A 17276-nucleotide genomic window follows, 5' to 3' on the forward strand; every position below is an offset into this window, starting at 1 on the left:
CACTGGGCCACCTTACCACTAAATTTCATGGGGGTATGAGGGAGAGTTTCCCCTGTAAGGAAGTTTATTTTTTTGGTTGTGGACGAGTAACATGGTGCAGTCCTTTAGATGCATGACTTCTATTTGAGAGGACTGTAGCACAAATCCCAATACAGGCATAGCGAATTAGCTTCTCTGTGGTTTCACCAAACCCCTTCAAGTGACTGTCAGGATGGTTGTTTTACTATCTCTGTATCTTATATGAATGTGCAGTGAGGTGCCACCAGCGTAAACGTTGACACCATCTGTGATAGCATGCATAATTACCGACCAATCAGAAGCCATCTTTGGGCTGTATAAGGCCACCACAGCACCAGTTTTGACAGTCAGTTGCTCCTGATAAAGGTAATGGAGGTAATCATTGAAAGTTCCAGGTTTTACCAGCTACTGATGCAGCAAGAAGTCTGAAAATGTTTTATACAACAGTGTTGTCACGAAAGACTTCATTCTTGTATGAGACAAATTAAGTGCACTGACGGGCCAATAAGGAGTTTAACCCACAATGTTTGGAGGTTTTAGTTCAAATTGGAGATGCTCCTGTGATGTTTTGGGCATGTTTTTCGTACCATGATCTGGGTCCACTTATTCAGTTTACAATGAAAATTAATCAGGATGATTATTTCAGCATTACGGATCACAAAGTGTTACCCTTTCTTTTTCATTTTCATGATGAGTATGCTGTGCACACTACTGTCTTCCAAGAAGACAACAGCCCTGTTGACATGCCTACAGGCATAAATTCTTAGTTCACTGAACACCCAGGCACCCTGTGGTGCCTCGACTAGCTCGCAAAGTTACGTCTGGGACTATTGAGAATGCCGGTTGAAATAGAGCAGTAAACATCTCAGCACTTTTGTAGCTCTACAGGATCTAATCATTGATGGGTGGCTGCTGGTGTATGGGGAGCTTCTGAAAAAAACTTGTGGTCTCATTTCCTTCTCAGGAATTAGACATCCACAAGTTTTGTCAGCTTTCAGAAGTAGCTTCTGCAGATCACTGAAAACAGTTTCTTGCTGCAATACTTGCCACATTTGCCAGTTTTTTGAAGTTTTCTCAAACTTGCGGAAGTTGTGTGTTTAGTACCAGTATGAAAATGTCAGTGTCAAGCTTGAGAAGTATGTGTGGACAGCTGAAAGAATGCAGTTGTTAACCCATTAACTGAAAAGCTCGAGAATACTTGAGATTTTAATTTTTAAGAAAACGTAAAAGCCTGACAATATTTGTATATCTTGTCAATATTGTGTTCAGATATTTAAATCCCCAGAGGAAATTGTTGCATTTAGTTAGTTACAAATGTGGGCCACAATAGAGCACAAAAGTGTTACATCTGTTTGTTTCACAGCTTCTCGAAGCCCTCTTTTGGCCAGCTGCAGTCAAGGTTGGAGGGGGAGGGGGGGGGGGGGACTTTGATATAGAATTTAGTGGATCAGAAAGTAAAACTTCAGACACTGACAGTGTTAGCAAAGTGCTTACAGATCAAGAAAGTGATTCAAGCAATGTTAGATTCTCCAGCATTAGAAGATGGTATGAAATAGGCATGACTGCAGAATTGTCTCCCTCACCCCAACGATTTCCAATTACTGGAATGCCTTTGAATTTCACACAAAATGACTCTTCAAATGTGATGGAATTAGCAAGTAAAATAATTGATCACGAGATAGCGAATAATGTAGTCACTGAGACTAATAGATATGCTCGAGCTAAGAACATTGCTGGCTGGAAGGACACAGACAGTGATGAAATAGGAATCTTCTTTAGTATAATACTGTTACAAAGTATTATAAAGAAACCAAGCTACCAGATGTATTGGTCTAAACATCCATTACTTGCAGCTCCAATAGTTTGCCAGTTACTTAGCTACAAATGATTTTTGATACTAAAGAAATGCCTTCATTTTTCAGAAAGCTGAAGATATGACCTGGCTAGCCATCCACAACCAAAACTAAACAAAATCGGGGCCATTTTAGAACATCTCAATGAGAAGTTCAAATTCAAACATTTTTATACTCCTGAGAGGGATGTCACGATAGATGAGTCTCATGTTACATAAGGGGAGGTTAGGTTGTGTTCAGTCTGTACCACTAAAGAGAACAAGATGTGGAAAAAAAGGCATATATGTTGTGTGACCCAAGGTCTGGCTATACATGGTCTGTAATTATACAGAGGCATCCAGAAAAATGTAGGCATTCTTTGATAGTTAATATCTTTGGAACAAAATGACATATCGTTGCAATTTTGTGTGGTAGCGTAGTCCATTGTTTTCTCAACTGATCTTGGTGCGCATTGTCCAGCAGATGACAGTGCAGCAATGAATGAAGTAAGATTGTCGTTTGAGCAACACAGAGCTGTATTGAAGTGGTACTGGAAGCAACACTGACAGCCGTAATTTGGTCAACAGTTCAGCGGCATTGATGTTGTTTGGCTGCTAATGGTGGTCACTTTGAAAACATAACCTCCCCCCCCCCCCCTCCCCCCATGCAAGAATTTTAATGGTATGTCATTTTGTTCCATTAATATTGACTATCAAAGAGTGTCTACATTTTTTGTGACTCTTCTGTATATACACAATATTTGATGACGAATGTAAAGATCTGCCCACGTCATCTCAAATAGTATTGACTCTGATGAAACCCTTCTCAACAAAGGTTACTGCCTTAAAGTAGATAATTTTTACACCTCTCCGCAGCTAGCAGATCTCCTTATTGCTAGGAAAACTGCCACCGTGCAACCTTCTAGAAAAGGTATGTCACCAAACTTTCATAATAAAAAATTGAAGAAGGGGGATATTGTTGCATAAAGAGAGAGAAAGTTACAGCAATGGGATGGAAAGAAAAGCATGATGTGTGTATTTTGAGCACTATCCAAAATGCAGAAATGCAAAACATAAATAGGTGTAAACAGTAATAAAACCAGCAGAAGTCGTATCATAACAACACAATATGAGTAGTGAATAAAGTTGACCAGCATGTCAGACAAGTCAGTAACACAGAAGAGAGGGAAAAAATATTAGAAAAATGTTCCTGTATAGTTGAACTGGCTCTTTGAAATTCATTCAGTTTGTACAAGAAATCTGGAGGAACAAAGAATACTCTTGATTTTCATATGGCAGTGATTGAGAAGATAAAGCCAAACATCACAGGAAGGAATTATCTTCGAAATTAGCTGGTTGTCTATTCACAAACACCAATTCTGTTCATCTTACTGACCATCATTTCCCCTTGTTCATCCCATGTACTGCAAAGAAAGATAATCCTACCAGAATATGTGGGAAGTGCAGCCAAGTTCGGGATGCATGCAGCCAAGTTCGGGATGCGAATGGGGAGAAAAATAGGAGGGAATCATGAGGTGTGTGAAGATTGTGATGTAGCTCTTTGTATTGTACCCTGCTTGATAGCCTTACACATAGTCATGATCGTGTGAAGCTGAATGTTGTGTGAAAGTATATTGTAATTTATGTTGTTTATCAAAAACACTGCAAACAGTTTTGAAAGAGATTCGTGTAAAATATACTGTCCTAACACATTTTATTCTATGTGGAGTTATTTTTTAAAAGCAATGAATGTACTTGGGGTTTTAATATAGCATTTTTTCAGCATTTTCTAATTCCCCATTAAGTCAATAATTTGTCACAATATTGTTTGAAATAACCCATAACCATAATAAAGTTTAAAATTAAGCAATAAAAAATTTGAAATTTTTGTACCTACTTACACAGAAAAATTGTAGGGATTAATTCAGAAAGTGAAGAAGAAGAAGAAGAAGTGTGATTAGTTGGTTCAGGACAGAACTAATGAACCTCAGACAAGCACTGTCATGGTCGGGGACGACGCTTGAACCCTATGCCCGTCCACAATGGTAACGACACTGCTAGCCACACGGAAAATGATTTAAATCCAAATAGAAGCGTTTTGCAAAGACAGAGGATGAGATGGTCAGATGAAGTTAACCAACACAACTGGATACAGATCACAAATATACACAACATTTATTACCACATACCCAGAATTAAAATTTTTAACAGAACAATGACTAGCTGATAAGATCCGTGTAATAATCAAAACTAACAGGATACCCCACTCAGAATTAGAAAACATCAAACAACAAGTACAACAAATACTGGAACAAAATAATGTGCAATCAGAAGAAGAAGAAAATACAGTAATGAACTCAAACATCCCAGAGCAAACAAACAAAGAACAACACACATCAGTTAAACAATTGGAGGAAAACGAAATTTTAAGACAGCCACCAGAACAAGCACAAATAGAATACGAAGTGACACACATGTTAGATATAGAAGAAAGATTTCAGTTGACATATATAGAATACAAAGACACAAATACAGACATTAGACCATTCTTGCATAGACCACCAAATAACCCACAAGTCGAAACAACAACAACAACTATCAACACAATCATACACAACAAAATAAATGAAAATACAACTATGGAAGAGTTACAACTACTGGTTTATATAGGAGCACTCACTACACTAAATATACACACTAGGCAGAGATCAGAACCAACCAACACACAGAAGAAACCCACAAAACCAGCATGGCAACACAGGCTACAGATAAGCATCGAAAAACTGAGAAAAGACATCGGACAGTTAACAAGATTTATAAGAAATGAAATATCAGACAAAAAATGAAAAAGGTTAGGTAAAATCTCACAACAAGAAGCGACAGAGCAATTACATGAAAAGAAGCAGAAATTACAAGCATTGGGCAAACAACTTAGAAGATACAAAAAAAGTGAAAATAGAAGGAAACAAAACCAACATTCAACATAAACCAAAAGAAATTTTACCAGACAATAGATAACACACACATTAAAATAGACAATCCACCAAACATAACAGACATAGAACACTTCTGGAGCAACATATGGTCAAACCCGGTACAACATAACAGCATGCACAGTGGATACAAGCAGAAACAGACACATACAAGATGATACCACAAATGCCTGAAGTGATAATTTTGCAACATGAAGTCACCCGAGCAATTAATTCTACTCATAATTGGAAAGCCTGTGGAAAAGATAAAATAGCAAATTTCTGGCTAAAGAAGTTCACCTCAACACATTCACATCTAAGTAAGTTATTTAACAGTTACATTGCAGACACATACACATTCCCTGACACACTTACTCATGGAATAACTTATCTGAAACCTAAAGATCAAGCAGACACAGCAAACTCAGCTAAATATCGCCCCATAACATGCCTACCAACAATATACAAAATATTAACTTCAGTCATTATACAGAAATTAATGACACATACAACACAGAACAAAATTATAAATGAAGAACAAAAAGGCTGTTGCAAAGGAGCACGAGGATGTAAAGAGCAACTGATAATAGATGCAGAGGTGACATATCAAGCTAAAACTGAACAAAGGTCACTACACTACGCATACATAGATTACCAAAAAGCTTTTGATAGTGTACCCCACTCATGGTTGCTACAAATGTTGAAAAGATACAAAGTAGATCCTAAATTGATACAGTTCCTAAACATAGTAATGAAAAATTGGAAAACCACACTTAATATCCAAACAAATTCAAATAATATCACATCACAGCCAATACAGATTAAGTGTGGAATATACCAAGGAGACTCATTAAGTCCTTTCTGGTTCTGCCTTGCTCTGAACCCACTATCCAACATGCTAAATAATACAAATTATGGATACAATATTACTGGAACATACCAACACAAAATCACACATTTGCTATACATGGATGATCTAAAACTACTGGCAGCAACAAATCAACAACTCAACCAATTACTAAAGATAACAAAAGTATTCAGAAATGATATAAATATGGCTTTTGGAACAGACAAATGTAAGAAAAATAGCATAGTCAAGGGAAAACACACTAAACAAGAAGATTACATATTGGATAACCACAGCGACTGCAAAGAAGCAATGGAAAAAACAGATGCCTATAAATATCTAGGATACAGACAAAAAATAGGAATAGATAATACAAATATTAAAGAAGAACTAAAAGAAAATATAGACAAAGACTAACAAAAATACTGAAAACAGAATTGACAGCAAGAAACAAGACAAAAGCTATAAATACTTATGCTATACCAATATTGACCTACTCATTTGGAGTAGTGAAATGGAGTAACACAGATCTAGAAGCACTCAATACACTTATACGATCACAATGCCACAAATATAGAATACATCACATACATTCAGCAACAGAAAGATTCACATTAAGCAGAAAGGAATAAAAAACCTACATTATGGACAGGTAGACATTTTAAGAAAATTCTTTCTAGAACGAGCAGAAACTAGCAAAATACACGAAGCAATCACTCATATAAATACATCGGCTACACCACTGCAATTTCATAACCGCTTCTACAACCCTTTAGATCACATAACATCAACAGATACGAAGAAAGTAAATTGGAAAAAGAAAACACTACATGGCAAGCACCCGTATCATCTAACACAGCCACACATCGATCAAGACGCATCCAACACATGGCTAAGAAAAGGCAATATATACAGTGAGACGGAAGGATTCATGATTGAAATACAGGATCAAACAATAAACACCAGATATTACAGCAAGCATATTATTAAAGATCCCAACACCACAACAGATAAATGCAGACTTTGCAAACAACAAATAGAAACAGTAGATTACATCACAGGCGGATGTACAATACTAGCAAATACAGAATACCCCAGAAGACATGATAATGTAGCAAAAATAATACATCAACAACTTGCCATACAACATAAACTAATAAAACAACACGTTCCCACATACAAGTATGCACCACAAAATGTACTGGAGAATGAGGAATACAAATTATACTGGAACAGAACCATTTGAACAGATAAAACAACACCATATAACAAACCTGACATCATACTCACCAATAAAAAGAAGAAATTAACACAACTAATCGAAATATCCATACTCGGTACAACAAATATACAGAAGAAAACAGGAGAAAATTGAAAAATACATCCAACTGGTTGAGGAAGTCAAGGACATGTGGCATCAGGATAAAGTTGACATTATACCAATTATACTATCAACTACAGGAGTCATACCACACAATATCCACCAGTACATTAAGGCAATACAGCTACATCCAAACATATATATATATATATACAACTACAGAAATCTGTAATTATTGATACATGTTCAATTACCCGAAAGTTCCTAAATGCAATGTAACATATACAGTACAGTTAAAAGGAAGTCATGCTTGATCAAGGTCAGCGTCACTTTCCATTTTTAACCAGACATAACGTCTGAGAAAGGAAAGAAATAATAATAATAATAATAGTAACAACAACAACAACAACAACAACAACAACACAGATAGATCTGATGTCAACAATTACCGTCCAATCTCCCTTCTACCAGCTTTATCCAAAATTTTTGAGAAAGTAATGTATTCAAGAGTAGCTTCACATATCTGTAACAAACAAGTACTAACAAAATGTCAGTTTGGTTTCCAGAAAGGTTTTTCAACAGAAAATGCCATATATGCTTTCACCAATCAAATTTTGAATGATCTAAATAACCGAACACCACCCATTGGGATTTTTTGTGATCTCTCAAAGGCTTTTGATTGTGTAAATCATGAAATTCTGCTAGACAAGCTCAAGTACTGTGGCATGAGTGGGACAGTGCACAAATGGTTTAATTCGTACCTAACTGGAAGAGTGTAGAAAGCTGAAATAAGTAGTTCTCATAATATGCAAAGATCAGCACATTCCTCAAACTGGGGAACTATCAAGAATGGGGTTCCACAAGGGTCAGTCTTGGGTCCTTTGCTGTTCTTAATATATATTAATGACTTGCCATTCTATATTCATGAAGAGGCAAAGTTAGTTCTCTTTGCTGATGATACAAGTATAGTAATCACACCTGACAAACAAGACTTAACTGATGAAATTGTCAATACTGTCTTTCAGAAAATTACTAAGTGGTTCCTTGTAAACGGACTCTCACTGAATTTGGATAAGACACAGTACATACAGTTCCGTACAGTGAATGGTATGATGCCATTAATAAATATAGACCTTAATCAGAAGCATATAGCTAAGGTAGAATATTCCAAATTTTTAGGTGTGTACATTGATGAGAGATTAAATTGGAAGAAACACATTGATGATCTGCTGAAACGTTTGAGTTCAGCTACTTATGCAATAAGGGTCATTGCAAATTTTGGTGATAAACATCTTAGTAAATTAGCTTACTACGCCAATTTTCTCTCGTTGCTTTCATATGGCATCATATTTTGGGGTAATTCATCACTGAGGAATAAAGTATTTATTGCACAAAAGCGTGTAATCAGAATAATAGCTGGAGTCCACCCAAGATCATCCTGCAGACATTTATTTAAGGATCTAGGGATATTCACAGTAGCTTCTCAGTATATATACTCTCTTATGAAATTTGTTATTAACAACCAAACCCAATTCAAAAGTAATAGCAGTGTGCATAACTACAATACTAGGAGAAAGGATGATCTTCACTATTCAAGATTAAATCTAACTTTGGCACAGAAAGGGGTGAATTATACTGGCACAAAAGTCTTTGGTCACTTACCAAATAGTATCAAAAGTCTGACAGATAACCAACAAGTATTTAAGGAGCAATTAAAAGAATTTCTGAATGACAACTCCTTCTACTCCATAGAGGAATTTTTAGATATAAATTTAAAAAAAATATTAATAAAAAATAAAAAATAAAAATAAAAAAACAAAAAATGGAAAAGTTGTTATATTAACTTAAGTATGTTGTCAAATTAACTTAATTATGTCTTGTATTGGAAAATTTGACTCGTTCCACATCATTATGAAATATCGTATTCATGATCCATGGAACTAGTATTAATCTAATCTAATCTAGCAATGGTGACAGCATCTCTGACTTTTGAGCATGACATGGTAAACTTCCACTTGCCCATGTCGTGACATGACTTCAGTGGAAGCTCATCTGCAAGTACTTACAGCAAGTTCCTGAAATTAATTTTCAAAGCAAATTGCAGACCTAAACTTGTGCAAGTTTTTGAGCTAATGTAAACACCACAGCAAGTACTTGCTAAGCTACTTGCCTAGTGGACACAAGCCTTTAGAGCAGAGGTGACATTAGTTTTGTCCGGTGTGCTTACTTGAAAGTATCAGAGAGCCTTGTACTAAATTAACAGCTCTCAGGATTATTGGATGCTTTGCACATTTTATTTATCACACGTCTAGTTTATGACATACATATTATGTATTTTTGTTTTTAGATATCTGCTTCTGTTACATCCAGTCCACCCATCATCTGTAAAATTATTTTTTATGTATTTGTACCTGAAAATGTTGAGAATTTATTACGTGAATACTGAATACTGGTAGAATAAAATGCCATGTGTTGTTTGATAGTCATAAGAGCATTACTAGGATGTGGAACAAACACTAGTAGAATAAAATGCCATGTGTTGTTTGATAGTCATAAGAGCATTACTAGGATGTGGAACAAACACTAGTAGGGGTTTGTACTGTCACTGAAGGGCTATCTTATAACTCAGTAAATGTGTGCATTCAAATGTTCATGTGAACCTTCTGCATTTTGTTACATATGTAGTATCCAAAGCCCAGGTGGTGAAGTTAGAGAGACCACTATGAACAGGCTTGCTTATCGAAGTGGAACAGTGAATAAGACACTAGATTCATCCAACCATATAGATATACATTTTCCTGAATCATTGACAGTGAATTCCAGTACAGTTCCCATTCAAAAGGAATAACAGATTTCCTTCCGCATACTTGTGTGATCTGAGCTTACACTTGCATGTGGCTCATCTGTTGCAGTCACAAAATTATTTATTTATTTTATTTGTTATTATTCATCCAAGTATCATCTCACAATGATATAGGATTTGTCAAGGTAATACACTGCATGTCAGTAGACCAAAATATACAACACGCGGCATACATAATATGCTTTATGAGGATATGACAGGTAGCCTACGTGGATAGTCTGGAAGAAACAGGAAGAAACTAGAGATCTATATCTGCATCTACATACATATTCTGCAACCCACAGCATGGTGTGTGGTGGAGGGTATGCTGTACCACTACTAGTCATTTCGTTTCTTGTTCTACTTGCAGGTAGAACAAGAACAAGGGAAAAATGGCTATCTGTATGGCTCAATATGAGACCTAATTTCTCGTATCTTATCTTCATGGTCCCTATGCGAAATATATGTGGACACCAGTAGGATCGTTGTACAGTCAGCTTCAAAAGCTGGTTCTCTAAACTTTCTAAGTAGTGTTCTTCGAAATGAATGTTTTCTTCCCTCCAGGGATTCACACTTGAATTCCTGAAGCATATCCATAACACTTGCATGCTGAGCTGGCACAGATCCCATACACTTGAGCAGTACTCAAGAATAGATCACACTAGCATCCTAGATGCTGTCTCCTTTGCAGATGAACCACACTTTCCTAAAATTCTCCCAATAAACTTAAGTTGACCACTGTGTCAGGCGGGACACTACTAATGCTGTATCCAAACATTATCGGTTTATTTTTCCTGCTCATCCACATTAATTTAAATTTTTCTACATGTTATGTATGCTGTGTGTTATATTTTGGCCCATTGATTGGCATTGTATTACCTTGGAAAAACATACATCATTTTGAGATGATCCTTGGATGAATAAATGAATAAATACATTACTGGCCATTAAAATTGCTACACCAAGAAGAAATGCAGATGATAAACGGGTATTCATTGGACAAATACATTATACTAGAACTGACATGTGATTACATTTTCACGCAATTTGGGTGCATAGATCCTGAGAAATCAGTACTCAGAACAACCACCTCTGGTCGTAATAACGGTCTTGGTACACCTGGGCATTGAGTCAAACAGAGCTTGAATGGCGTGTACAGGTACAGCTGCCCATGCAGCTTCAACAAGATACTACAGTTCATCAAGAGTAGTGACTGGCGTATTGTGACGAGCCAGTTGCTGGGCCACCATTGACCAGACGTTTTCAATTGGTGAGAGATCTGGAGACTGTGCTGGCCAGGGCAGCAGTCGAACATTTTCTGTATCCAGAAAGGCCCGTACAGGACCTGCAACATGCAGCCGTGCATTATACTGATGAAATGTAGGGTTTGACAGGGATTGAATGAAGGGTAGAGCCACGGGTCGTAACACATCTGAAATGTAATGTCCATTGTTCAAAGTGCCGTCAATGCGAACAAGAGGTAACCAAGACTTGTAACGAATGGCACTCCATAACATCACGCCGGGTGATACGGCAGTATGGCGATGACGAATACACGCTTCCAATGTGCGTTCACTGCGGTGTCGCCAAACACGGATGCGACCATCATGATGCTGTAAACAGAACCTGGATTCATCCGAGAAAATGACGTCTTGCCATTCGTGCACCCAGGTTTGTCATTGAGTACACTATCGCAGGCGCTCTTGTCTGTGATGCTGCGTCAAGGGTAACCGCAGCCATGGTCTCGGAGCTGATAGTCCATGCTGCTGCAAAGGTCATCGAACTGTTCGTGCAGATGGTTGTTGCCTTGCAAACGTCCCCATCTGTTGACCCAGGGATCGAGATGTGGCTGCACGATCTGTTACAGCCATGCATATAAGATGCCTGTCATCTCGACTGCTAGTGGTACGAGGCCATTGGGATCCAGCACGGCATTCCGTATTACTCTCTGAACTCACCGATTCCATATTCTGCTAACAGTCATTGAATCTCGACAAATGCAAGCAACAATGTCGCGATACGATAAATCGCAATCATGATAGGCTACAATCCGACGTTTATCAAAGTCGAAAACGTGATGGTACGCATTTCTCCTCCTTACATGAGGCATCACAACAACGTTTCACCAGGCAACACCGGTCAACTGCTGTTTGTGTATGAGAAATCGATTGGAAACTTTCCTCATGTCAGCATGTTGTAGGTGTCGCCATCGGTGCCAACTTTGTGTGAATGCTCTGAAAAGCTAATCATTTGCATATCACAGCATCTTCTTCCTGTCAGTTAAATTTCGTGTCTGTAGCATGTCGTCTTCATGGTGTAGCAGTTTTAATGGCCAGTAGTGTAAATAGACACATACATGATTTTTCTTCTTTCTTAATTTGTACAAAAGTTCTGGATTAGTACACAAATTTTGCTACTGATGATTATTTGTTTAAGTATAATTCTTAATCCTATTGTAGATTCTGGCAGCATACATTGGTAAATGTCTTCTCTGGACATTTCAAAAATTACTGGTATTTTTCTGTGACCAAGGAAAGAACATAGAGCCTCCCACACACATAAGTGACCATGCAATAATACTTTTAGCAGTGTTTGAAACAGGAGTGCCTCTTCAATGGCTGCTGAAACAGGACTGAAACACACAGTAATGTGTGTGTAGTTGTTGTTCTTTTGGGAACCTATAAGTTGTCCGCCTTCTGCTTCAAATAATGTTAATATCCCTCTTTTGTCTTTCATTTTGAAATAAATATTTTTGACTCGCAAATAAAAAGAGAAAATACTTGTAGCAAGTTTTTTCTTCCAAGTAGATGCACAGTACTGAAACAATACAAATGTTCACAGCAACACCAGCAAGTTCCACAACACCAACCTGGAATGCAACAGCAAGTTCCTGTGCAACAGGCGGTAAGGAAAAATCACTTGTTTTGAAACACCTGACTGCTGAATTGTAGATAGCAATTTTATAAAATGCTTTGAGTTGGATTTAGTAATTTTTCATGTAGTAAAACTTAAGTGATATGCAATATTTTATAGCATATTGACACTTTCTCCAGGAGTTTACAGTTCGTGATATGAATAATAGACATCATAACTGTGTTTATTAATGTTACAATACTTACATGCTAAAACTTTATTCTAATCAGCATATCTTCATACACTGATTCTTAAAGCATGGCTTCTTTTGCAGAATTAGGCAATTGTGATGTTATGGTTTAAGTTTGTACAGGCTGTTAAAAGTAGTACTAAACAACCTTTGAATTGCATGTGGTTCTAGACTCATAAGATGCAGTGTGAAAATAGATTCAATGCCAGGGGAAAAAACAGCAGAAAGAATTTGTTACAGAATAAGGAGTTATACATCATTAAATTAAGCAGCAGGTTTGCTACCTTAGAAAATGAAAGTTTCGCAGAAATAGAAAAAAAGGGGAAAATTTTTTACAGATATACCTATACCAACAGCAAAAAAATTTTCTAGTATGAGGAAAGGAAAAGAAAATTTCAAATGGAACATGGCAGCTATTAAAGAGGAGGACAGAGTTTCAGGCAGACAATAATAGGAGCATGTAAAATATGCAGAAGGAAACAAAATTCTTGTTAGGGAGGAGGTTGTAGGAAGGTAAAATGAGGATTTGGGAACAGAAACAGTGGAAAACAGTGAGAGTATAAATAAGACAAAACTGAGTGTTGAATGTTGGGTAGACACTACATTTCATAAGTTGAGATGACAGACAGCACAGTAACTAACAATGTAAGGAAATCTCTGTAAGCTCGTTTTTATTCACATGTTTGCAGGACCTTGGCTGTTCAGTATAAAATGTCGAATAAAAAACTTAAGCCATCTAAATTTCCAGTTATTATTTTATTTTAGCAATCAGTTTCAGTGCTACATTATGCCATCTTCAGGCACCCTGATTGCAATTTAGGAAGAATCTCACCTCTGCTCCAGTCAAGGTAGGGGCCAGCATTCAATGACTGGTATGCATAGATGCCTTCTTAAGGCAGCAATACCATCAATCATTACTTGCCGATCGAAGGGATTGCTGTGTTAAGAAGAAATCTACGGATACCAGTCACTGAATGCTGGCCTCTATTTTGACTGGACCAGACATTGGGAGTCTTCCTACACATCGATCAGGGAGCCTAAAGATGTCTTAATGTAGTGCTGAAACTGGTTGCTAAAAGGAAATAACAACAGGAAATTTGAATGATTGAAGGTGGTTTGATTTGACATTTTACATAAGGGAATGTTTTCTTAAAATACTAGTATAGTTTGAGAGATGGCTCAGAAACATAAATAGGCTACATAGTGCCTGACCAGATGTATAAAATCTCTCGAGTTATGAACAGAGAAAATTGTCCACAGATGGTAATAGTCAGTTGAATTCTTTAAATCTAGAAACAAATTAATACAAAAGGAATTTGAAAAACCATTTAAAGAAAACATGCTGAGGAAGAAAATTCCTCAAAACTGGAACAATGGATCTTTCTACTTTACAAGGAAGGACATAAACAGTATACAGAAAACTTGAGATCTATCAAGCTCCTCTTAATCTACCACATATTCAGTAAAATCTTTGCCAGTAAAAGAGAAGAAGAAAAAGCACTGAATTTCAAACAAGTGAAGGAATAAACATGGATTAGAAGTTGATACAACACAGTGGAGTACTTGCAAGTCATAAACAAAATTAAAGAGTGGAATAGTGAGTGTGAATTGTTCGGTGGTGGTGGTGGTGGTGGTGGTGTTGTGATTGCCATCTTAATTTTGAAATGCAACTCTTGACAGCCTTCAGAATGCACTAGAAACTTCTGCTGTCTGATAATAATCGTGTCGTATCTGCTGTCTGAGCATACAGTCATCTTCCAGTATTTCAGTGGTCTGTGTGCCTGCCATCTTCAGGTGAGAATGCTTTTTGCTAGAACTGAGTCCCACTGTGAACAGTGGCTCTTTCACATGCCATGTAGAGGTGACAGTGCCTATCAGAGAAATCGTCACTGCTGACCCATAAGACAAATGGAAGATACAGTGTTCCAGTGGTCAAAGCTGGCATATAGGATACAACAGGATTCCACATTTTACTTAAAGGATCACCTTTGTTTCTATGTATAATATTATCTGCCAGTCTAATTTTAATTGATTCCTTAAGATGCCGTCTCAATAGCAAGCTGCAGGAGCAACTATCTGTGTGTAAATGTACCCATATCATTCAGGGTAAGAATCAGTTCCAGCAAGATTCCCATGGCAGTATGCCTCAGATAATCAAGATTTATCAAACTGCATTCCCACATGGAGATGCCAGCCACACGGATGACCGAAATATTTTGTCAAAATGATTGAATGATGTGGCTGCAGACCCAGCAAGAATATTATTGATGGAGTTGTTACATTCATATACTTCTGGATATTTGCATATGCACATCATGAACAATACCGTAGGCTTCACATTCATCTTAAATGTGAGCAGTTGAGAAATATGTGAGTCACTGAGCTCTGGACTTGTTTGGCTTTTTTCCTACTTCCAGTGTCTCTTCAATGCAGCCCATATGTAACTCATATTGCATTCACCATTGGTGGGCAGGAATTGTAATGATTTTTCCCTGAAGGCATTGATGATTAAAGAGTGAATACATTTATTAAATTCTTCTTATATAACTCACAGAATGCATATACTTTGTTAACAAACTGTGACTATTGTCACAATCCTTTCATCTAGTATATCTTTACATTAATGTAGGCAAGAAAGTGTTTGTGATTTATTCGATTGAGGTTTCTTTCCCATCCACAGTGATACTGAACTGCTCGTAACAAAATTTGATATATCTGTGAATGGCATCTGACTTAGGGGAATCTGAGCCTTAGCATAATTATTCATCTGGTTCAAAGCACACAGTAGTGACTGCTTATAAAGGACAACTAATACACGCAGACAGAATGTTCTGAGATCAAATGTGTGTGCTGGCCTTTCAGTCTTTGATATTTACAATGTGTTTTGTATCTTTTTCTGTCAACATCTTCCTTTAGAAAGCTGCTAAAGACTGCCATATTCACACATACTGGAACAAAAGTCAGGAAGTACCTCTCTCCTTGAAAGTGTTTCTTTAGATCTGCAGTTAGTCACAACTTTTGATAGGCATATTACTTCTGTACATGTGACAGAAGGAGAGTGAACTGACAGTGAACTAGAGAATGCAGAAGGCAAAGCAAAGGACTTTACTTACAGTTGGTTACAGATTACAGTATATCCTGTACAACAATTCAATTTTTTGGGTTGTGAGAGACTGGTGCTTCTAAGGTCACCAGGCAGCAAGGCAACAGCTGGTGTTGTAGTTTCTCCCAAACTGACTTGGAATTCGTTACTATTATACAGTATAGTAGCAAGAATTTGTATGCGATTTGGAGGCATACAAGGTGCAAAATTTAGTACACAGAGCTGCTGCCACCCGTGGCAGCAATAGCAGCTCTGATCTGGCTGGATATGGGGCGAACTGGGCTCAGGTGACAGAAATGGGTATGTCATTCCATGCTGCTTAAACACTATGCCAGAATTCATCAATCATAGTGGCCACTGAGTGGTGGTGTGTCCATCTCTCGGCAACCCGTGACCGGACGTTTTGAGTGGTTGGAGGTCTGGAGAATGTGCTGGTCAAGGCGACAGTCAAACATCCTCTGTATCAGAGGTGATCAGGTCAGCACAGGCAACTTGCGATCCTTTTTATCTTGTACAGGGCTAATGTCCTGGAGACCACAAAGGTTGGGCAAAGTTACCAGTATTAAAACATGCGAAATTTAACAGTTTATGTCCAAATTAACAGTTGCGTGAACCAGCGGTGATTGTGTGTACACCCAAATGCACCACATGCCATCTCACCAGGTGCTGTGCTGAGGATGGTGAATGCATTTGTGCAACATTTATTCTCTGCTGCACCTCTTCATACTGATACGTCCATCATGATGCTCTACACAGAACCAGGGTTCATCTCAAAAATGATGTTGTGCCCCTCTCATATCCAGTGCTGTCATTTAGTGCACCATTGTTGGCATACCACTCTCCATTGGTGCATGAGGAGAAGCCACAACAGTGGTTGCTGCACTGGTAGTCTGTGGTGCTCGAGATAATGTTATGTCACACTGTCTCAATGGGTACTTGTCTTGTTGCAAACAAGGTTATATCCCTGCAAACCAGGTTATATCTGGACTCGGGATATGCGATGTGGATGTACAATCCTGCATGAGGGAGCAAACAGTGTCTGTTCTGTCGGGTGCTAATTGTGCAGGGCCACTGAGGTCCTGCGTGGCATTGAGTCTGGTCCTCCTGGCCTCTTATACTCATCTTTGGCATGACAGTTGTGGGATCTCATCCATTGCAGGCAACAATATTACAAAATGTTAAACTGCAGTCTCGGTTGATGGTGATGTGGCTATTGTATGATTCTGTCACATGCTGGTA

The 17276-nt window shown here is 37.8% G+C and overlaps 1 protein-coding gene across 6 annotated transcripts in view; it reads left to right on the forward strand.

Annotated features, from left to right (window-relative positions):
* LOC126183318 (uncharacterized) overlaps positions 1 to 17276 on the forward strand; it is a 71713-nt gene that overhangs the window by 11871 nt on the left and 42566 nt on the right. For all 6 annotated transcript variants that reach the window (XM_049925172.1, XM_049925170.1, XM_049925169.1 and 3 more), the window contains exon 2: positions 12673 to 12735. In XM_049925172.1, the coding sequence (XP_049781129.1) occupies positions 12673 to 12735 (63 nt within the window). The remainder of the gene's footprint in view (positions 1 to 12672; positions 12736 to 17276) is intronic.

The sequence above is a fragment of the Schistocerca cancellata genome, chromosome 4, assembly GCF_023864275.1.
Source record: "Schistocerca cancellata isolate TAMUIC-IGC-003103 chromosome 4, iqSchCanc2.1, whole genome shotgun sequence".
NCBI classification, from domain to species: Eukaryota; Metazoa; Arthropoda; class Insecta; order Orthoptera; family Acrididae; genus Schistocerca; species Schistocerca cancellata.